Source organism: Leuciscus leuciscus (assembly GCF_965113295.1).
Source record: "Leuciscus leuciscus genome assembly, chromosome: 10".
Taxonomy (NCBI): Eukaryota; Metazoa; Chordata; class Actinopteri; order Cypriniformes; family Leuciscidae; genus Leuciscus; species Leuciscus leuciscus.
In genome coordinates, this window is record NC_138734.1 from 44,463,863 (window position 1) to 44,487,210 (window position 23,348).

A 23,348-nucleotide genomic window follows, 5' to 3' on the forward strand; every position below is an offset into this window, starting at 1 on the left:
AGAGGAGAGGAGGAGTGTGTGGTCCTGAGTAAGAGAAGCCTGTGTTTGCAGTGAGAGAGAGGAGTGTGTGGTCCTGAGTAAGAGAAGCCTGTGTTTGCAGTGAGAGAGAGGAGAGGAGTGTGTGGTCCTGAGTAAGAGAAGCCTGTGTTTGCAGTGAGAGAGAGAGGAGGAGTGTGTGGTCCTGAGTAAGAGAAGCCTGTGTTTGCAGTGAGAGAGAGGAGTGTGTGGTCCTGAGTAAGAGAAGCCTGTGTTTGCAGTGAGAGAGGAGAGGAGGAGTGTGTGGTCCTGAGTAAGAGAAGCCTGTGTTTGCAGTGAGAGAGGAGAGGAGGAGTGTGTGGTCCTGAGTAAGAGAAGCCTGTGTTTGCAGTGAGAGAGAGGAGAGGAGTGTGTGGTCCTGAGTAAGAGAAGCCTGTGTTTGCAGTGAGAGAGAGGAGTGTGTGGTCCTGAGTAAGAGAAGCCTGTGTTTGCAGTGAGAGAGGAGAGGAGGAGTGTGTGGTCCTGAGTAAGAGAAGCCTGTGTTTGCAGTGAGAGAGGAGAGGAGGAGTGTGTGGTCCTGAGTAAGAGAAGCCTGTGTTTGCAGTGAGAGAGAGGAGAGGAGTGTGTGGTCCTGAGTAAGAGAAGCCTGTGTTTGCAGTGAGAGAGGAGAGGAGGAGTGTGTGGTCCTGAGTAAGAGAAGCCTGTGTTTGCAGTGAGAGAGGAGAGGAGGAGTGTGTGGTCCTGAGTAAGAGAAGCCTGTGTTTGCAGTGAGAGAGAGGAGAGGAGTGTGTGGTCCTGAGTAAGAGAAGCCTGTGTTTGCAGTGAGAGAGGAGAGGAGGAGTGTGTGGTCCTGAGTAAGAGAAGCCTGTGTTTGCAGTGAGAGAAGAGAGGAGGAGTGTGTGGTCCTGAGTAAGAGAAGCCTGTGTTTGCAGTGAGAGAGGAGAGGAGGAGTGTGTGGTCCTGAGTAAGAGAAGCCTGTGTTTGCAGTGAGAGAGGAGAGGAGTGTGTGGTCCTGAGTAAGAGAAGCCTGTGTTTGCAGTGAGAGAGAGGAGAGGAGTGTGTGGTCCTGAGTAAGAGAAGCCTGTGTTTGCAGTGAGAGAGGAGAGGAGGAGTGTGTGGTCCTGAGTAAGAGAAGCCTGTGTTTGCAGTGAGAGAGGAGAGGAGAGGAGTGTGTGGTCCTAAGTAAGAGAAGCCGGTGTTTGCAGTGAGAGAGGAGAGGAGGAGTGTGTGGACCTGAGTAAGAGAAGCCTGTGTTTGCAGTGAGAGAGGAGAGGAGGAGTGTGTGGTCCTGAGTAAGAGAAGCCTGTGTTTGCAGTGAGAGAGGAGAGGAGGAGTGTGGTCCTGAGTAAGAGAAGCCTGTGTTTGCAGTGAGAGAGGAGAGGAGTGTGTGGTCCTGAGTAAGAGAAGCCTGTGTTTGCAGTGAGAGAGGAGAGGAGAGGAGTGTGTGGTCCTGAGTAAGAGAAGCCTGTGTTTGCAGTGAGAGAGAGGAGAGGAGGAGTGTGTGGTCCTGAGTAAGAGAAGCCGGTGTTTGCAGTGAGAGAGGAGAGGAGTGTGTGGTCCTGAGTAAGAGAAGCCTGTGTTTGCAGTGAGAGAGGAGAGGAGAGGAGTGTGTGGTCCTGAGTAAGAGAAGCCTGTGTTTGCAGTGAGAGAGAGGAGAGGAGGAGTGTGTGGTCCTGAGTAAGAGAAGCCGGTGTTTGCAGTGAGAGAGGAGAGGAGGAGTGTGTGGTCCTGAGTAAGAGAAGCCTGTGTTTGCAGTGAGAGAGAGAGGAGGAGTGTGTGGTCCTGAGTAAGAGAAGCCGGTGTTTGCAGTGAGAGAGAGAGGAGGAGTGTGTGGTCCTGAGTAAGAGAAGCCTGTGTTTGCAGTGAGAGAGGAGAGGAGGAGTGTGTGGTCCTGAGTAAGAGAAGCCTGTGTTTGCAGTGAGAGAGAGGAGTGTGTGGTCCTGAGTAAGAGAAGCCTGTGTTTGCAGTGAGAGAGAGGAGAGGAGTGTGTGGTCCTGAGTAAGAGAAGCCTGTGTTTGCAGTGAGAGAGAGGAGAGGAGTGTGTGGTCCTGAGTAAGAGAAGCCTGTGTTTGCAGTGAGAGAGGAGAGGAGGAGTGTGTGGTCCTGAGTAAGAGAAGCCTGTGTTTGCAGTGAGAGAGGAGAGGAGGAGTGTATGGTCCTGAGTAAGAGAAGCCTGTGTTTGCAGTGAGAGAGAGGAGTGTGTGGTCCTGAGTAAGAGAAGCCTGTGTTTGCAGTGAGAGAGGAGAGGAGGAGTGTGTGGTCCTGAGTAAGAGAAGCCTGTGTTTGCAGTGAGAGAGAGGAGTGTGTGGTCCTGAGTAAGAGAAGCCTGTGTTTGCAGTGAGAGAGAGGAGAGGAGTGTGTGGTCCTGAGTAAGAGAAGCCTGTGTTTGCAGTGAGAGAGGAGAGGAGGAGTGTGTGGTCCTGAGTAAGAGAAGCCGGTGTTTGCAGTGAGAGAGGAGAGGAGTGTGTGGTCCTGAGTAAGAGAAGCCTGTGTTTGCAGTGAGAGAGAGGAGAGGAGGAGTGTGTGGTCCTGAGTAAGAGAAGCCTGTGTTTGCAGTGAGAGAGAGGAGTGTGTGGTCCTGAGTAAGAGAAGCCTGTGTTTGCAGTGAGAGAGGAGAGGAGGAGTGTGTGGTCCTGAGTAAGAGAAGCCTGTGTTTGCAGTGAGAGAGAGGAGAGGAGTGTGTGGTCCTGAGTAAGAGAAGCCTGTGTTTGCAGTGAGAGAGAGGAGTGTGTGGTCCTGAGTAAGAGAAGCCTGTGTTTGCAGTGAGAGAAGAGAGGAGGAGTGTGTGGTCCTGAGTAAGAGAAGCCTGTGTTTGCAGAGAGAGAGGAGAGGAGGAGTGTGTGGTACCGCTGCGGGTCAGCTCCGTCGTGGAGGTCTTCTTGGACCTGTTGAAGAACCCTTGAGGTGCGTGCGGCTGGAAGTCGTTCTCCTCCATCTCCAGCGCCTGCTGCTCCATGACCAGACGCTCCATCTCCTCTGACAGGTACATGAAAGAACATCACATACTCATCTTTACATTCTCCTGTTTTTATGATATCACATTAACACAGCGCTCCCACGCGTCCGTCAAATCCTGGAAAGTTTTTCAAGTTTATTTGTATAGCGCTTTTCACAATACAGATTGTATCAAAGCAGCTTCACAGTATTAAATTAAAATAATACAACAAAGTTTGTTTCAAGAGGAATTTATTGATTGATAAAATTAAATTAAATATCCCCAAAATATCCCCAACTGAGCAAGCCAAAGGCAACATTCAGATTTGTGAATCTGAAAAATTTAATTCAAGGCCCTGGGAATTATTATTATTTTTTAAATAAACATATGCAGATCCAGATCCTTGAAAGTGCTTATTATTCCCTCCGGTCCACTAATGTGTTATTTCATTCACGTTTTATGTTTTATGTGATAATATTCCAGTTTTGTAAATTTGCAACTTTGAATGGAAACAGCCAGTTTGATGCAAGTTAGAATCTGTCATTTATAAAACACATCTGTCACATGATCACACACACACTGTTGAGCGTTAGCGTCTGGTGAGTCTGAGTTAGCTGTACCTTCTGCTTTGAGGATGTGAGAGATGTCCATCCCCTGATTGATCCTCAGTATCACCGTCCCGTGCTCGAAATCAAAGGCATCACTGCGGGAGAAGAGACCCTTGTGTGAGAGCGACACACACACACACACACACACACACACACACACACACACACACACACACACACACACAGACAGACAGACACACACACAGACACACACACACACACACACACACACACACACACACACACACACACACACACAGACACACACACACACACACACACACACACACACACACATAGACAGACACACACACACACACATAGACAGACACACACACACACACACATAGACAGACGGGTGATTCAGAGAGACAGTTTGAGACACTCACTGTAGAATCCCGGTGTAGTTTTGGACTTCCTGTGGTTTAGTGGTTCTCCAATCACGCTTGAATCCCATCATCACTGTATTCGGCTTCATTCTGCCGAGTCCTGACGCCTACACACGTACGTACATGCATACACACACACACACACACATGTAAATACACAAACACACATGTACACACACACACATACATGTACATACACAAACACACATGTACATACACAAACACACACACATGCACACACACGTTTGTTTCACTATATTATTTAGGACATTGCATAGACATTTTCTATGGCCTAACCGAACCCTCCCCTAAACCTGCCCATCACAGAAACACTAGATTTAAATGTGTGTGTGTATGTGTGCGTGCGTGCGTGTGTGTATGTGTGTGTGAGTGATTGAGTGTGTGTGTGTGTGTGTGTGTGTGTGTGTGTGTGTGTGTGTGTGTGTGTGTGTGTGTGTGTGTGTGTGTGTGATTGAGTGCGTGTGTGTGATTGAGTGCGTGTGTGAGTGTGATTGAGTGCGCGTGTGTGTGTGTGATTGAGTGCGCGTGTGTGTGTGTGATTGAGTGCGTGTGTGTGAGTGATTGAGTGCGTGTGTGTGTGTGTGTGATTGAGTGCGTGTGTGTGTGTGATTGAGTGCGTGTGTGTGTGTGTGATTGAGTGCGCGTGTGTGTGTGATTGAGTGCGTGTGTGTGTGTGTGTGTGTGTGTGTGTGTGTGTGTGTGTGATTGAGTGCGCGTGTGTGTGTGTGATTGAGTGCGTGTGTGTGTGTGTGTGTGTGTGTGTGTGTGATTGAGTGCGCGTGTGTGTGTGTGTGTGTGTGTGTGTGATTGAGTGCGTGTGTGTGTGTGTGTGTGTGTGTGATTGAGTGCGCGTGTGTGTGTGTGATTGAGTGCGTGTGTGTGTGTGTGTGTGTGTGTGTGTGTGTGTGTGTGTGTGTGTGTGTGATTGAGTGCGTGTGTGTGTGTGTGTGTGTGTGTGTGTGTGTGTGTGTGTGTGTGTGTGTGATTGAGTGCGTGTGTGTGTGTGTGTGTGTGTGTGTGTGTGTGTGTGTGTGTGTGTGTGTGTGTGAGTGATTGAGTGAGTGTGTGTGTGTGTGTGTGTGTGTGTGTGTGTGTGTGTGTGTGTGTGTGTGTGTGATTGAGTGAGTGTGTGAGTGTGTGTGTGTGTGTGTGTGTGTGTGTGTGTGTGTGTGTGTATGTGTGTGTGTGTGTGTGTGTGTGTGTGTGTGTGTGTGTGTGTGTGGGGTCAGTCTGACCTGAAGCAGTGCTGCTGCTCCGTCTCGCAGGTTCTCGCTGGCGACCGGTGTGTAGAAAGCTTTACGCTTCTGCTTGTGCAGCCACAGCTGGTTCTGCTGAGAGACGGCACTGATGTCCTGCAGACTCTTGTCACGGGGACCCTGAAACACACACACACACACACGAGTTTAGCTTCATAAAGACATGATCCGCTGCCTTAAAAACAGAATCCTGTAGGAAACGCTGATGTGTGTGTGACAGGGTTCGTACAAACTGCTTGAATTTGACTTTCTGAAATGTAAGTCCTGGGAAACCCTCTAATCATCACCATAATCACGAAGAGGGACTTGAATTATTGAAAGACAATAGATGTGAAATTAGAGTTTAATTTTATCGATAAAAACAACCTTTTCATGCAAGATTAACGCCGCAGCCCGTCTGATATAGAGGCATTTCACACGACTATGAGTGTCATATTCCTCATATCCAAGTATATGATACATCATTCATTCTTCAGCTCAATCATATATTCATGGGAGAAAAAAAAATCAGTTTAAATAAGGAAAGCGATATCTTTGTCATAGTGTCCTCTCAGTGGTTAAAGTCACCGCAGTCATTGCTTCCACTGCACTTTATTTGTACCATTTTATTTTATTTTATTTAGAACAGTATTTAAATGACGATATTAAAGTTTTCGTCTGAGAAAGAATGTGAACGCAGTGCTAAAGAAAGTGAAAAGAACGTGTGAGTAATTGAGGGAGAAAAGAAAGTTAAAGGAAAGTTGATAGATGGAAGTCGTAAGAAGATTGAAGGTTAAAAGAAAGATTTAAGGGAATCCTTTGAAGGAAAGATCTATAATAATATTCTTTTTTTATATATAAGTACTGTATTTTATTTTATTTTTCTAAACTGTTTTAATTATTCTTATTTCTTTTTATTATTTTTATTTCTTCTATGTAAAGCACTTTGAATTGCCATTGTGTATGAAATGTGCTATATAAATAAACTTGCCTTGCCTTATTAGTTTATTTTAATTTATCTATTTACCTTTTTTAGAATTTGAAAGATAATGAGGATATTGTTTAATAAGTGAGATCTCTGATTGTAGTGTCATTTTACAGTGTCGTAACGAAAAGTGCAAACCCTGGTGGAGATTTATTTGTGTTTGTTTGGACAGGAAGGCCACTCACCAAGAACACCTCACAGGTCAGACACAACCCATAGTTCTTCGTGAGTGAATGAGCCACGTCGAGCAGCGCCGGTCTGGTTCTGGGCGATCCGGTCATCACAAGACACTTGGGTCTGCAACAGGACAGGAGCAGTGAGACTCTGACATCATCTGCATGTATCATCCGTGTGTGTGGACCTGTGCGCACCTGAAGTTCTTGATGTGATCGTCCACACTGGATAAGGTCAGAGCGTTGTTCACCGCGTTTATGAACGTCACAGCTTGAGTGGACGAACCCCAGTTCACATCTGGCAGATCAGGAGACATCAGCGTCTATAAACTCTCTCTATGTGTTTATATCACAGGAGGGACTTACACTGCCGTTCAGGAGTTCTGGATCGGTTTAATGTTTGTGAAAGAGTCTCTTCTGCTCACCAAGGCTAAATTTATTTGATTAAAAAAAAAAAACAGTAATATTGTGAAATAATAATTATAATGTAAATCATCTGTTTTCTATGTGAAAATATAATAAAGTGTAATTTATTCAAAGCTGAATTTTCAGCATCATTACTCCAGTCTTCAGTGTCACATGATCCTTCAGAAATCACTCTAATATGATGATTTGATGCTCAAGAAACATTTATGATTATTATCAGTGTTGAAAACATTTATTTACTTTTTTATTTCAGGATTCTTTGATGAATAGAAAGTTCATAAGAACAGCATTTCTCTGAAATAGAAGCTTTTGTAACATTAAACGCTGCCGTTCAGCATTTTGGGGTCAGTTAGAATTTTTATTTTATTTTTTGGGGGCAAAGAAATAAAATAAATCAATACTTTTATTCATCAAGGATGAATTAAATTGATCAAAAGTGACAGTAAAGACATTTATAATGTTAGAAAAGATTCTATTTCAAATAAATGCGGTTCTTTTGAACTTTCTATTGATCAAAGAATCCTGAAAATAAATTCTACTCAACTGTTTTCAACACTGATAATAATCATAAATGTTTCTTGAGCATCAAATCATCATATTAGAGTGATTTCTGAAGGATCATGTGACACTGAAGACTGGAGTAATGATGCTGAAAATTCAGCTTTGATCACAGGAATAAATTACACTTTACTGTATATTCACATAGAAAACAGATGATTTACATTATAATAATATTTCACTATATTATTGTTTTGTAATTTTAATCAAGTAAACACAGCCTCGGTGAGCAGAAGAGACTCTTTCACAAACATGAAACATCTCAGCGATCCAAAACTGTTGAAGGGCAGTGTGTGTGTGCAGGGATATCTGTGGTCTTACCTGGCTTCTTCACAGTGACGTAAATGTAGAGGAAGAACTCGATGCCGTACGTGACCAGTGCCGCCCACCAGTTAATCACGAACATCACGGCACAGCAAAGCACGGCTCCGAACAGAGACAGCCACATGTTATAGTACTTATACGCCGGCCTCCAGCCTGCACACACACACACACACACACCAGAGGGTTTTACACAGGTTACTGAGGCTCTACACTTGGTTTGTTGAGTGAATGTTGATGTAAGAATGTTTAGATATCGTAGGGATGCAGGATAGATCGGCCATCATATCGGTATCGGCTGATGTACGTTAACTTTAATGTTATTGTTATCGGCCTGATAAGAACATTTGCCCGATGTATTAAAGCCGATAAATGATGGATTATTGTCTTCATATTCGCACTGTTCAACATGATGGATTTGAAGTGCTTGAAATATGATTAGAATCACTCAGTGCAACACAAGTCTGTCATATCGGCTGCATAAAATCATAATGAGAACATTATAATTGTGTGTTTGGGACGTGGATTTAAATTTTGAGACTCATGTTTTTCTAATCAGGCTCTCAGAAATTACATAAAAATTTTGATTTAGATTTATCAGCATATTATCGGTTATCGGCTTTCAAATATAACGAATTATCGGTTTCGGCCAAAATTTTTATATCGGTGCATCTCTAGTTATTTGAACTGGAAAACGACAAAATTATTGAGGAAAACATAATTTTTTGCAGGGCTCACTGGGTTGTGGAAGTGTGTGTGTGTGTGTGTGTGTGTGTGTGTGTGTGTGTGTGTGTGTGTGTGTGTGTGTGTGTGTGTGTGTGTGTGTGTGTGTGTGTGTGTGTGTGTGTGTGTGTGTGTGTGTGTGTGTGTGTGTGTGTGTGTGTGTGTGTGTGTGTGTGTGTGTGTGTGTGTGAGACTGGACAGGACCTGGGGATTTGGCGTATGAGGCGTGGAAGCAGGAATAGTTGATGAGGGCGTATGAAGCCAGGAAGAAGTTGGAGATGACGGGAGCGATGGTGTTGAGCTCGGCTGAGAAACAAACATCCACCGTTACATCATCACTTCTGTCACATGCAGTCCTCTAATCACCGCTATATACTCACCGATGAGGATGAACGCGACAGCGATGACGAAGGTCAGGAGGTATCCTCTGATTGGCTCGTTGTTTTTCCCGTGACCTTTGGCGAAGAACTTGAGGGCCGTGTAGATGTTGTCTTTGCACAGAGCCTAAGTCGAGACAGAATCACTATTAAATCCAGATTAGGCAAGAAAAAAGTAGAATAAAGGCCCGTTCACACCAAGGACGATAACTATAGCTGCGTTTCCTTTACCCTTCAAATTGCGAATTGAAAATACGGCCAATGGAAACACGTAATTCCCGCAAAAACTCCAATTTATTGCAAAAAGTTTTCCCGCTCGCATGAGGAGGTTTTTCAGGCAATTCGAAAAAGATATGTTTCGCAAAACTGCAATGGAAACAGTATTTGTGCATTTGCAGGTCACCTGATGTAGATGACGCAGTGTGATTGGACAGAATACAAGACAGAGTTCTTTATTAAATTCATAAAAGACAAAAGAATTACAGGAATAATGGATTCTAAACCTCAAATAAATGCCACAATCAAGACCTGGAAGCAGATCTGAGGGAGAAACACCCAGAAACTCCTCATATGAGCCGCTCACAGTATAATAAGGGTCTTTCCTCACCATTAATGCTTGGAAAACACACACACATCTCCTGCGATTAATAATAATGGCCAGTGCAGTGGCTGAGATATAGTACATAACCCTACCAGCATCCGTTGCCATGGTTTTTGGAATGATTTTACTGATCGCGAGAGGAAAAAATGAAGTTTTAGTCGCGTAACATCGGTTAGTGGAGACACCGTCATTTCGCAATAGTTTTTTGTCGACATTTAGAAAAAAAATCGCAAAAGTTTTGCACAAATCTGTAACTGAAACGCGCCTTATGATAAAGATATAGTTCTAAATGTAAAAGAATAGCAGAGTCCACACTGTAATTAAACCGAAGATAGTTAGAATCACTCTCAAAATGACTTTCTCCAGCAGATGAACGATAAAACAGTGATAGCCAATCAGAATCCATCTTGCTTTAGAAAACTCGAGCATTTAAAGCAGACGACAGAACTATAGCGTGCGTATAATAAACAGAATGATATATCATCCGCTGGTGTGGACGCTAATGTACTTATGGTTATAGTTATTCTTGGTGTGAAAATGTAGCGTGTCGTTTATGTGTCTATGTGGTGTTTTTAATATGCTTTAAGACAAACCATGTGTAAGTTCATAAGTCGACAGCATTGCTGAGTATTTCCTCCTTAAAACTGCAGTGAACCAAAGACAGTCTCAAACACACGCTTTGAAATCGCTGGTGTTTCTGACGTCACAAACTACCTTGTAACCAATCAGATCAACGTGTGATCGTCAACCAGTGGATCTCTGAGCTGAGTGAGTGAGTGGAGGCGGGGCTCATTTGCATATTCATAGACCCGCGCATACTAAATGAGGCAAGGGTGTCGAGTTACAGTCAAGATATTTAAGACATGAAGGAAAAAAAACATTTAAATATGTAATTTTGGTGATTAAAATACTTTTAAACATTTAAAGATGTTGCCATTATAGTTTGGAATGTAAAAACTGAAGTATTTGAAAACAATTACACACGTTTAGTCACATGACGCATATTTACCGATGCTTGTCTGTTTATACTGGCATGTGCAATTTACTTTCATAAATAAGTTACTTAGTACAACTTTCATATTACATTCCTGCAAAGATGACAGAAAACGTCTCGGTACTTGTAATTGCAGCGTCAAAACATGTTGATTAATGTAGATCATGTAGCCGGAGAGATTTTTAAGAGCTTCTTTACGACATCATCCAGGCTTTTATTGTTTACTGTGTTTTACAATGTAGGATTGTAAGATCGTCCTATAAATGTCTATCACTGATCAGGCATATATTGGGTTTAAAGTTTGCATGAACTGAAAGTTGTGCTGGTCTTTTCTCCTCTGTTGTGTCACCGAGTGAACACTTCTGGAACAAGAACAGATGTAGGCGGGGCTTGATTGTGTCTGTGGGGAATTGATTGGATGGTTGTGATTTGCTATTGGTGGATCTTGTCTGAGTGACAGGTTAAAGCCCCGCCCTCGTCATCAGAGAAGAGAAGAGGGCAAGTAACAATACCCTGTTATTCTGATTCAAGATTCCTCATCCTTTGGAAGTGAATCGACATGAAGAACATGAACCAAACTCTTCCAGACTACAGTGTTTGAGGGCGGAGCTAAGAGACGCTGCTCAGCCAATCAAGACCACAGGTGGGCATTATGCAAATGAGTCACAAATCTGCATATTTTCAGCAGGAAGTGAGACTGAATTACTGACGACTCATTTCAGTTCAGAATCACTTCTTTCTTTTAGGAAACAAAAACTCATTTTTATGCACTCATAAACAGCTTTAATACACACTACATGAAGGGTAATATCCCAAAAAGGCACTTTAAATAGTGTGTGTGTGTGTGATCTCTGACCTGGAAGACTTTGGGCGCGCTCACTAGAGATGCAAGAGCTGAGGAGAGCGTGGCCGAAAACGTTCCTGCCGTGATGAGCGGTCCAAACCCAGACACAAGAGTCATGACCTACACAAACATACACCAGTGAGTCTCACTCTTAACGGGATAGTTCACCCAAAAATGAGAATTAGCCCATGATTTACTTGCCCTCAAGCCATCCTAGGTGTATATGACATTCTTGACAAGTAAATCATGGGCTAATTTTCATTTTTGAGTGAACTATCCCTTTAAGAACATGTACAGCTCCAAAAAACAGCAACACACTCTTTAACTGTATTTCTGATTTATTCCCTCAGATGTTTATGACTCTCACCTGGAAGTTGTTCATGAGGCCGTAGTTGCATTTGCTGGTCTGACAGATTGAGAAGTCGTAGCCCATATCACAAGCCGAAGAGAAGTTGCAACTCGAACCCACTGGAAGAGTGTCGTTGCGGTTCCCCGTCGCGTCTCGAACGACCGTGACGGCTGTCGAGAATCAGTGCAATCGCTGGGTTAGACGTCCAGACTGAGACTGGAGAGAGTAATGTCAAATGTGCGTTCAGGACTCACAAACAACCAGTGCGACGGCCAGGTAGGTGATTCCTGTGATGAAGATGGCCAGCAGCGTTCCTTTGGGAAGGGCAGCCTGAGGATCCTGGGAAATCAGAGGCAACCGTGTGTGAAAATTTGAATTTAGATTTATCGGCCAATATATCGGTTATCGGCTCTTAAATATAAATAGTTATCGGTATTGGCCAAATCATTTTCATATCGGTGCATCCCTGATTTCATATTATAAATGTACCAGACACTCGCTCTTACTTTCAGATCTCCGGAGATGTTGGCTCCAGCCAGGATCCCAGTGGCTGCTGGGAAAAAGATGGCAAAAACAGAGAAGAACGTTTCTCCATCCCGGAATTCCGGTAGAAAGTTTTCCTTTGCGATGGACTCTGTTTCAGAAAGAGTTAGACTGATGCTTTAGGCCTCAGATGGGACTGTTTATTCCTAACATTTCATGCTTTAATGGCATCGTTTCTTGCATGACGTTCCTCTGTCTCACCTTTATAGTTAAAGAAGCCTTTGGAACGCTTGTCTAGTGTGGAGGGAATCACTGTTCCCACAAATACGTTGCCAATGGCGAACAGCAGGATCACCAACAGAGCGACCTGAGCCTATAGAGAGAGAGAAGGTTCTTTAACTCCCATCAGGCCAACTACAAACTCAATCCCAGCATGCATCTGGCTTACCTTTGCCTCCCACTCCATCCCGGCCACAGTGATGCCCATCAGCAGAACCACCGTTATACAGCCGATAATCCTGATGTCATTCATTGGATCCACTATAAGGGCGTTATTTTCCTGTAAAGAGCAGATAAACTCTGTCCATAAACATCCATATGGATGGTTTTGCATCCAAACACAACCAGCTGGTGACCATGTGACATGAAACACTGTCAGTGTGGTGGGTTTGTACCTTGAGTATCTCCACCACAGTTTCAGCAAACCCAACGACATACATGGCCACGGCCACAGCGTTGGCGAACGCAAAGATCAGACCGATGGATCCTCCAAACTCAGGGCCCAAACTGCGGGAAATCAGGTAATACGCTCCGCCTAAAGCACACACACACACACACACACACACACACACACACTCGTCAGCTCAAGACTGGACTCTGTTTCTCAGTTAAAGTGTTGAAGCTTTACCTCCTCGCACCACACCGTTGGTACAGATCGCTGACATGGACAGACACGTGACGCTGGTCACCACTATGCTCAGTAACACAACCACTATTCCCAGACCTGGAACACACACACATTTTGTCAGGTAACTTGAAATAAATAACTTTTTATTCATGATATGTGATAGTTTAGTAGGACTGCACGGCAAGAATTGCAAGTTTTCCAGTATAAATACCGAAACGTTCTTAAATCAAAATACATGTACTGGAGAAGCAAAAATGCATCATAATTAAAAGATTTTAAGCTCAAAATAAGAACAAATATCCAACAATGGGGTCAGAAAAGTAAACTTAATTAAAAGGGACTCGGTTGGCAGATATTTGTTCTTGTTTTAAGCTCAAACTCACTTCATTTTGACTTAATTTTGCTGATTTAAGAATGTTTCGATATTTGTGCTGGAAAACAAGACCGAAACACTGAGAAAGAACATCCTGAATAGATCAGATGACACATTTCTGTGGATAACGACTTAAATTCATCTTAAATCTGTTTCTTGTGTGTTCCACAGTAATAAGAAAGCCGTATGGGTTTGGAAAGACGTGATGGTGAGTAAATGACTGAGTTACAAACACACATACGTTTGTTTGACTATATCAGCGAGCTCATCTCATAAACTTAGATTGTATTTCCATCCGGTTCCTGAGATTTTCAATCTCCTAACCCGACGTGTGTTATCAGTGTGTGTGTGTGTGTGTTTGTTCAGCGCTATAATGGGATCATTGAGGACTAAAAGCGCTCATGGCCTGCAGTCTCTCACACCTCATAAAACACGTAACGGCGGTGAGTTTCTGATGGCCTGTAATGTGTTTGGCCTGAAGCTGGAGGTGTCCGACTGGAACTGAACTTCTCAGAACCGGCAGAACTTTCACAGAAACTCAAACCTCTTCTGCGCTGTTAGTCACACACCATTAAACTCCAGTGGTGACCTTCACAAATACTAAGTAAGAAAAGCATTTTTTGCAGCGTGCAAACATTAGAACGTCACTTGTGAACGTCCAGCTGAAATGTTTCAGAAGAAGGAACGATTTATAAATAATGTTTTTGTGCTAACGTTTTGAGAACGTTATTAAACACTGAAAAAAAAAAAAAAAAATGCTTTCCTTACTTTGTATTTTTGTCTTGTTTCCAGTCCAAATATCTAAACATTCTTATATCAAGAAGCATTTACTAGAGAAGCAAAATGACATTAGAAATTATTTCTTGTTTTCTGGGGAATAAAAGCAAAATAAAAACAAGCAAAATGAGAATGGGGTGAGAAACATAATCTTAATTCAGATGGAAAACAAGATTATTTTTCTTACCCCAAGCTTGTTTCTGCCACAGAATAATAATAAAAAAGGTAATTGTGCCTTTTTGTCTCATAATTTCATGTTTACACTGCAAAAAATGCTTTTCTTGCTCGGTATTTTTGTCTTGTTTCCAGTCTAGATATCAAACATTTCTTAAATCAAGATCCATTTACTAAAGTAGTGAAATGCCATAAGATATTATGCCCTGTTTTCCGTTGGAATTAATCAAAATTAAGTGAGTCTTTGTTTAAAACAAGCGAAATGATCTGCCAATGGGGTCAGAAAAATAATGTTAATTCAAACAGAAACAAGATTATTTTTCTTTCCCCACTGGCAGATCATTTCGCTTGTTTTAAGCAAAAACTCACTTAATTTTTATTTATTTCGCCAGAAAACAAGACTTAATATCTTATTTCATTTAAATACTGAGTAAGAGAAGCATTTTTTGCAGTGAAGACCAAATAACTTTGAAGTAACGTTCTATAATCGTTACTGGAAGAGCGTTCTGAGAATCTCCGGGATGTTCTTCACACTGAGGAGAACTTGAGGACTTGTTGAGTGTGTTTTCTGTGTTCAGGGAAGGTTTCTAAACACATCTCACCTATTCCTGCTTGTCCGAACACCCAGGACAGTCGGATGAACAGCATGACACCCCAGATATTCAGCATGCATCTCACCTGCCGACACAACCGTACCATCAGACACACGACAGAACCGTACCATCAGACACACGACAGAACCGCTTTCTCATCAGACACACGACAGAACCGCTTTCTCATCAGATATCGTTTCTAGGCCTGCACTATATATCCAAATGATCGAAATATCGCAACTGTATATATCGTGATATGCGTATCGCAGCTTTGCATTAACTGTGGTCATGAACTAAAGACTCACTCTCGGCTGAATCACTTTAGTAGCTTTAATAAGAATCAGGATATATTTAATTCATACAGTGAAAACTAAGCAGTGTTTTATTTTTACATTTGATTATTCAGTTTGTGTTGTTTAATAACCCTAATGTAGGATAACCTGAACCCCTGACCCCCACTGATGTTAATATAACACTTCTTATATACAGTAAAACACTGATGTTCACTTTCAGAAGCTGTAAGGATGTTTTCTTGTCAGATAGTAATTTAAGTTTATTTACACACTTTAAGCATTATCGTATCGTATATCACATGTTCTTCAGTATCGTACAGCGCTGGCCGCTCCTCGACTCACCAGAACTCCCTTGATCCAGCCAAACTTCACCACTCCTCCCGTGTCTTTCTCCTCGAGCGGGACGACGGACTCCACGTCTCCCAGCGTCGACCCGTCCGCTTCTTCTCGGTCCTCGACCGGACTGGGAAGATTAAGGCCTCCATTCTGACGATAAAAAAAGATAAGAACATCCACTCTGAGATAATACGATACGCTGGGGGTTAAAATCACACACTTTTGGGTAGTTGACACGCTAACCTGAGCATTTTACACACTCTTTTACAGTCAAACCAACATGTATTCACACACCTTTAATATTTCTCACATTATCAGATTATTCGCTATAGTTTAGAAAACGGTAATAAAATATGAGCAGAACTCAGTTGATATTTGACTGGTTTTGTCCGTCCTTCTGTTAGACTGTCTCACACATGAATTATGTTGAATATCTGTCAGCTGTTAAATTTAACTACACTATTAGATAATACCAGTTTAGCTCAACCAATCACCAAGCAATGCTTCATTGTGTTCAGTCTGTGTGTAAAAAGAGCATTAGCAATTAAAGACCAAACACTTCAGCAAAACATGATCAGCTCAAAGTGTCTTTATGATGTGTATAAATGTCACTGGTAGTCGCTTTATGAAGAGTTTCTGGGTATAATATGTCACAGTTCACTTTATTTTGCTCTCCTCACTTACACTAATGAACTATAGTGTCCTGATCACACTAGTGAAACAATATAAAAAATTATATTAGTTAGTACTTGTAATATTTGCACTTTAATACTGCAAAAAAGCTGTAGTTTTCTCTTTGAACTAAGATGTTTTTTGACTCCATTGGCAGATATTCTTGTTTTAAGCACAAACTCACTTTATTTTGATCATAAAACAAGACTTAATATCTTCAGTCATTTCGCTTCTCCAGTAAATGCATCTTGATTGAAGAATGTTTCTATATTTGCATAATTGTGAGGTTCTGTGTCTCGAGGGAGTGATTTACAGCGACTGTGACTCAGAAGAGAAACGCTCATAGAAACTCAGTCGAAGAGTGACTTTGCTGTGTTCGTTTTCCTCGTTTGCTTCTTGCATTAGAAATTTTGAGCGAGTGAATTGGAAACATTCTGCAGATAAGTTTCTGTGGCGTCTGGACCGCGAGCTTTCTGGGTCAGCCTAAACTTTTTAGCCCTTGTTTGCATTAATTAGCCCGTTTATGTCCAGCGGATCAATGCATGAGCCACTGAAGATCGTTACTCATAAACCAAGTGCTTTTCTCTCAGGCTTTCTCATTAGGGGGGTTATTGATCCTCGTCTGCGACACACACTCCACACACACACCGCTGGGGTCCAAACCCTGAGTCATGAGTCATGTTATTACAATATCATCCGTGAGCATCTTTTCAACATTTTTTGCTTCGTATTGTTATTGATTTATATTGTTAATATAACCCATTTTCACATGTTTTGTAAAGGTTCTCTCAAAGTTATGAACAAACGTTCTTCCAGTAACGTTAATATAACGTTCGTTCAGAGTTAATTTGGTCTTTAATAATGTTTCCAAAATGTTAGCACAAAACATTGTTTATGCAATGTTTTTTTCTGAAACGTTTTAGTTGGATGTTCCTCTAACATTTTTTTACATTTTAAAATTTTTTGTTTCTGAACGTTCAGAAAATATTTAAAAGTAAAGTTTCCCATAATGTTTGCATAATGTTCAGATGGAATATTCCCTTAACGTTTGCATAACCTAGAAATACATTTTTTTAAAACGTTCTAAAAAAAAACTTAATGGGAACGTTAGCAAAATGTTCATAAACACTGCAAAAAAATGCTTTTCTTATTCAGTATTTTTGTCTTGATTTCAGTGCAAATATCAAAAAATTCTTAAATCAAGAAGAATTTACTAGAGAAATTATGACATAAGAAATTATTACTTGTTTTCTGGGGAGAAAAAAACAGGCAAAATGATCTGCCAATGGAGTGAGAAAAATTATCTTAATTCAAATGAAAAACAAGAAAAAAATCTTAATTCAAATGGAAAAAAATCTTCATTCAAATGAAAAAAAAATCTTCATTCAAATGTAAAACAAGAAAAATAATCTTAATTCAAATGGATTTTTTTTTTAATTCAAATGGAAAACAAGAAAAAAATCTTAATTCAAAAAAAATCTTCATTCAAATGAAAAAAAATCTTCATTCAAATGAAAAACAAGAAAAAAAATCTTAATTCAAATGAAAAAATATCTTAATTCAAATGGAAAACCAGATTAAATAGAAAATATAGAAAAATTATCTTGTTTTCCAGATTTTTTTTCTAACCCCATTGGCAGATCGTTTTGCTTGATTTTTCCCTGAGAAAACTAGAAATAATTTCTTAAGTCATTTTACTTCTCAACTAAATGCTTCTTGATATAAGAATTTACAGATACTGGAAACTTGGACTGGAAACAAGACACAAATACTAAGAAAAGCATTTTTTGCAGATAATGTGTGAAAATTAAGGTTTTGAAAAGGGGTTTCGTCATAGAAGAAGCATTTTTTCTTAGTTTCTTAGTTTGAAGATAAACGTTAAAGGTTATGTTCTGGAGTGTGTGTGTTGCGTTCACCTGGAAGACCTGTGGAGTGTGTGTTGCGTTCACCTTCTGGAAGACCTGTGGAGTGTGTGTTGCGTTCACCTTCTGGAAGACCTGTGGAGTGTGTGTTGCGTTCACCTTCTGGAAGACCTGTGGAGTGTGTGTGGAGTGTGTGTTGCGTTCACCTTCTGGAAGACCTGTGGAGTGTGTGTGGAGTGTGTGTTGCGTTCACCTTCTGGAAGACCTGTGGAGTGTGTGTTGCGTTCACCTTCTGGAAGACCTGTGGAGTGTGTGTGGAGTGTGTGTTGCGTTCACCTTCTGGAAGACCTGTGGAGTGTGTGTGGAGTGTGTGTTGCGTTCACCTTCTGGAAGACCTGTGGAGTGTGTGTGGAGTGTGTGTTGCGTTCACCTTCTGGAAGACCTGTGGAGTGTGTGTGGAGTGTGTGTTGCGTTCACCTTCTGGAAGACCTGGTGCAGCTCCTTCAGGGACGGCCGGGACACTCGGGTCCCGCTGATACTCGCAGCGTTCCGGTAGAAGTCGGCGTTCGGGACCCGGTCCAGAGTGTCGTGTCCAAACGCGCTCGCGACTGACGCTCGCACCACTTGCCGCTCGCCGTTCCTGAAGCCGTTGCTGCAGAACGACGTCTCCTCGTACTGAGGAGGATCATCTTTAGATCTCGCAAACCCAGGATTCTCCATCAAGCCACACAGAACGCTGCGTTTATGTGTGTGTGTGTGTGTGTGTGCAACTCGTTATATAGTTCACAGGTGGATCCTGATTGGTTGGGAAAGTGTTCTCACTCCATCAAAGGCGAAGCGCTTAAACATTAACATGGATATTATTAGAGACGGCTTTATGATTTATGAGTGTTTTAATGTTTATGATGTTGACGTGTGTGTGCGTGTGTGTGTGTGTGTGTGTGTGTGTGTGTGTGTGTGATGGCTGGTCATGTGAAGTGTGTGTGTGTGTGTTAATGAGGTTAATGTAAAGCCAGTAACTCGCTCTGGGCGCTTCTGACACATTACACAAATACTTCCTTATTGCCTGTAACTCATGGGTTGTGTGATGTTGGGTAATGTTGATACTGTCTAGTTTGACTTTGGAAAGGTTTCGCTCCTGTGGGATTAATAGGAGAGTTCGCTGAGTGACCTCTGATTGGCTGAAGGTGATGTGGGTGTGGTCGTTTGACCTCTGACCTTGAGCTGTGGATTTTAGGCAGTTCATGTGTTTGACTCCATCAGTCGAGTGTTTTGCTTTTTCTGTCCTTTTTCTGTGAGTGTGTGTGTGTGTGTGTGTGTGTGTGTGTGTGTGTGTGTGTGTGTGTGTGTGTGTGTGAGTGTTTGCGCAGCCAAAGGATTCACTTTTATTTGCCAACTGTTTGGAAGTAGTTTGCCATCAATATGATTATAAACAGTCATCGTCATTATGCATTTACGACCCGGTTTATATGATGCATTTATGAGTGTAACAAGAAAAAAATTGTTAGTGTGTGTTTCAGATCTGAATGTGAGATTGCAGTGGATTTTTCCTCCTGAAACTCCACCAACACACACACACACGGACACACACACACACACACACACACACACACACACACACACACACACTTTAGCAGCAGCCATGTCACCCAGTAGCCCAAGACTGGTTGCCCACTGAAGCTAAGCAGGGCTGAGCCTGGTTAGTACCTGGATGGGAGACCTCCTGAGAAAACCAGGTTGCTGCTGGAAGAGGTGTTAGTGAGGCCAGTAGGGGGCGCTCACCCTGTGGTCTGTGTGGGTCCTAATGCCCCAGTGTAGTGATGGGGACACTATACTGTCAAAGAGCACCGTCCTTCGGATGAGACGTTAAACCGAGGTCCTGACTCTCTGTGGTCATTAAAAATCCCAGGATGTCTTTCGAAAGAGTAGGGGTGTAACCCCGGCATACTGGCCAAATTTGCACAGTGGCCTCTGTCCATCATGGCCTCCTAATCATCCTCATATACTGATTGGCTTCATCACTGTCTCCTCTCCACCAGTAAGCTGGTGTGTGGTGGGCGTTCTGGCGCAATATGGCTGCCGTCGCATCATCCAAGTGGATGCTGCACATTGGTGGTGGTTGAGGAGATTCCCCCCTTCTATGTAAAGTGCTTTGAGTGCTGAGAAAAGCGCTATATAAATGTAATGAATTATTATTATTATTATTATTAAGGAGAAACGACAAGAGCGTCTCCATGCCTTTATCCCAGCGGTGACGGAGGGCCCTGTTGTTTTCATTGCGCACGAAATTCGACTCCACCCCACAGGAAGTTCTGATGGTCTAAAAACTCATGAAAGTGAACAGAGACATTAGTTGTAAGACATTTTTTGATGTGATGCTGCAGTTCCGGCCTCGTCGACTCCACAGCGCCCCCTGGGTAAAAACTGCAATGGTCCCTTTGGAAAACGTAAAAAAAATTCCACACTCGTAAAGGTTTAGCAACATTTAGTAATTCGTTGGTCATTTGTTTTGGGTGTGGCCAGTGGACTCTATAGCGCACCCTATTTCCAAATGTATTTATCGCTGTGATTGCCACAGATTTCGTCTGATATTCACGAATTTTGGTAGAGACGATGTCCTCAACATGACAAAAACATTTCCTATTGACTTTCATTAGCTCCGCCCAACAGGAAGTCAGCTATTTTGGATTATTTAAAGAGGGCATGCTGTGGATTTTGAAAGACTTCTCCTAGGAGATTTATGTAAGTGGCACCAAACGTCAGTAGAGTCATGCCAAGACACTGAGGGCCCTGTTTTAACATCTGAAACGCAAGTATCAAACGCCAAACGCAAGTAACTTTGTGGGCGGATCTCGGCGCAAATCTAAAATGGGTTGGTCTGAAGTAGCTTCATTACTCATAGGTGTGGTTTGGGCGTAACGTGAAATAAACCAATCAGAGCGTCATCTCACATTCCCTTTAAGAGCAGGCGCGCTTGTTCCATGGCGGTTGGCTATTATAACGGCGGATTGTCTTGCCACTATTGGTCAAACAGGTTTGATCCATCATTACTACAATTAGCCTGAATAATTTGGGTAAATGCTAGATTTATGCCTATTTTTTCACATCTTCATGGACACCACAATGATTTCCCTCATGTGGAATATTTTTCCTTGTAATTATGTATGGTTTGCAAAGATGAGAGAAGCAAAGTGTATGTGCACACGCTACATTATGGCTAAGCATGCGCCCTTAAAATAGCAATGAATAACGCGCCACTGACTTTAGACTATGTTTCTGTGTGTGTGTGTGTGTGTGTGTGTGTGTGTGTGTGTGTGTGTGTGTGTGTGTGTGTGTGTGTGTGTGTGTGTGTGCGTGTGTGCGTGTGTGTGTGTGTGTGTGTGTGTGTGTGTGTGTGTGTGTGTGTGTGTGTGTGTGTGGTCAAATCACAGAAAAAGGTTCAATCAAGTTGATCAGTTTATCCATGCAGTTCAGGTCAGTTTCTGTCGCGCTGTGAACATGCGTTATGTATCAGATTCATGTGTTTATGTCAGTGTTATAATTAGGGCTCCATATCGGAACAACAACAACAAAATAGCAGGTGGGTAATTTTGTTAGTAACTTCATCACAGATTTTCTTTTTTCCCAGTTTAAGGAATGCTTGCTCACTTTCTTGAAAAATTTGCATGTACTTATCCCTTGCAACAGTGATTCCCTTATGAAAGTCATGACATACATCTCGATTTTGACATTTTCTTAAGGAAATATCACGGATGCTTGCCAATGCAAAACCAAAAGTCAAAATTGCTTTATTGGCATGACTGTAATAATACAATAATGCCAAAGCTTGGAATACATATAGAAAGATAATAATAACCTAGATATTTGTATGTAGGTGGGTCAATGACGTGGCGTGTCAATTCTGGTGTCCCAAGCATATTCATAATATAAAAATGTATACATTTTTAAATGCACTTCATTAAGTGACTCAACTTCCCCCTCTTTAATTACTCATGTGAGAATTCATTATAAATAATTAATCTTTAAGGAACTATTGAGCTCAAAAGTCTCAAAATGTCATTCCGGGTAACTGTCCCGGCTTAAAATCTGAATACAAAAATACAACAAAATTTTTAAAAATATAAATAAAAGTATTTAAAATCTACTTGGGCATAATTGTATTGATGTTTTCAATGATTCCTACAAATATAGTGATAATACTAAGCTTATTTAAATTTTTATGACAGAACGACTTTTGTCCCCAAATTGTGATTTCTCTAATGTCAGTCCTAGATAACAGACATCAATGACCATTTTGGACCATAATGCATTTTGGTATGTCATGTGACATAATATTGTATCAAAAAGAAGACCCTGAAGAAGCACCAGAACATGTGCAAAGGTCAGGAAGCGTCTCTTAAAATGTCGATATTTTGATATTTCGGTCACTGGTGCACTTTGTAGCAATATCATGTGACCTTTTGGATAACACTAATAAAACATTTATAATGATTTTATATTAAAAAACGATCTATTTGATCTAAAAGGTTACCTTAAGCGATGATAGCTAAGTTGTAGTTTCCCATAGGTGGTTAAGTTAGTGCCTGATTATAAAGAAAAAATATTGTTTTTTGTCATTCCTGGATAACAACATATCATTGTTGTATAACAAAAAACCTGTTAGCCAGGACATGTCATCCGTTATCCAGAATGACATATGCACAACAATCTAGTTTTTAATTAACATTTGTCAACTTTTAGGCAAAGTTATCATTGTTATATTATTAACATTAACATTATTTACATAATTGTATGTTTTTTGCCATATTTTAGCTGTCATTCATCTTGATTTCATATGATTCAATGAGTCACATGGATCATTATCAATGAATTTAACTTTTTTAAATCATTAAAAACTTGTCAGTGTCTCTTACTTTGTTTCAAGTTTGAGTGTTGGAAAGGAAAAAATGATACTGAGGATGGTTTTTATGGTAATCCTGAAAAATATTGCAGAATGTCCTTCCGTCTAACAGTATGTCATTCCGGCTAACAATGACACAGGCAATTCATTTAACCCATATTTGTGTGTTAGATTACACAATTCTGTTTTTTGTTGAGTTAATGATAAAACAAGTCTTATTTACTTTATTGGAAAACATTTTTAAACATTTTCCAGCTTTTTTTTAAATTTGGTTCTGAATTTTGAGTTATCAGCAGCCAAAACTGAGCCCATGTCTATATGAAATCCCAAATTGATTATATTTATTGTGATTAAAATGTAGTTTTATGAGCACTAGTTGTTTGTTGAGCTCCAATTATGGATATCAGTACATTTGTATATGCCAACAATGGTAGAAATGTAATTAATTTAAAAATTCATTACG

At 41.4% G+C, this 23,348-nt stretch overlaps 1 protein-coding gene and 1 long non-coding RNA gene across 3 annotated transcripts in view; one reads left to right on the forward strand and one right to left on the reverse strand.

Moving 5' to 3' along the window:
- Positions 1-18,742, reverse strand: part of slc12a1 (solute carrier family 12 member 1) — a 27,018-nt gene extending 8,276 nt beyond the window's left edge. For both annotated transcript variants that reach the window (XM_082182334.1, XM_082182333.1), the window contains exons 1-20: positions 18,463-18,742; positions 15,458-15,601; positions 14,832-14,907; positions 12,906-13,001; positions 12,673-12,812; positions 12,447-12,557; positions 12,260-12,371; positions 12,022-12,149; positions 11,770-11,854; positions 11,534-11,685; positions 11,179-11,286; positions 8,731-8,854; positions 8,555-8,656; positions 7,628-7,783; positions 6,521-6,620; positions 6,335-6,446; positions 5,165-5,305; positions 3,909-4,015; positions 3,532-3,614; positions 2,824-2,952 (exon numbers count right to left, since the gene is read on the reverse strand). In XM_082182334.1, the coding sequence (XP_082038460.1) occupies positions 2,824-2,952; positions 3,532-3,614; positions 3,909-4,015; positions 5,165-5,305; positions 6,335-6,446; positions 6,521-6,620; positions 7,628-7,783; positions 8,555-8,656; positions 8,731-8,854; positions 11,179-11,286; positions 11,534-11,685; positions 11,770-11,854; positions 12,022-12,149; positions 12,260-12,371; positions 12,447-12,557; positions 12,673-12,812; positions 12,906-13,001; positions 14,832-14,907; positions 15,458-15,601; positions 18,463-18,705 (2,449 nt within the window). In that variant the 5' untranslated portion in view covers positions 18,706-18,742. The remainder of the gene's footprint in view (positions 1-2,823; positions 2,953-3,531; positions 3,615-3,908; positions 4,016-5,164; positions 5,306-6,334; positions 6,447-6,520; positions 6,621-7,627; positions 7,784-8,554; positions 8,657-8,730; positions 8,855-11,178; positions 11,287-11,533; positions 11,686-11,769; positions 11,855-12,021; positions 12,150-12,259; positions 12,372-12,446; positions 12,558-12,672; positions 12,813-12,905; positions 13,002-14,831; positions 14,908-15,457; positions 15,602-18,462) is intronic.
- Positions 8,864-23,348, forward strand: part of LOC309507966 — a 113,590-nt gene continuing 99,105 nt past the window's right edge. Inside the window, exon 1 of the long non-coding RNA XR_014209329.1 lies at positions 8,864-10,824. This is a non-coding gene — a long non-coding RNA (uncharacterized lncRNA). The remainder of the gene's footprint in view (positions 10,825-23,348) is intronic.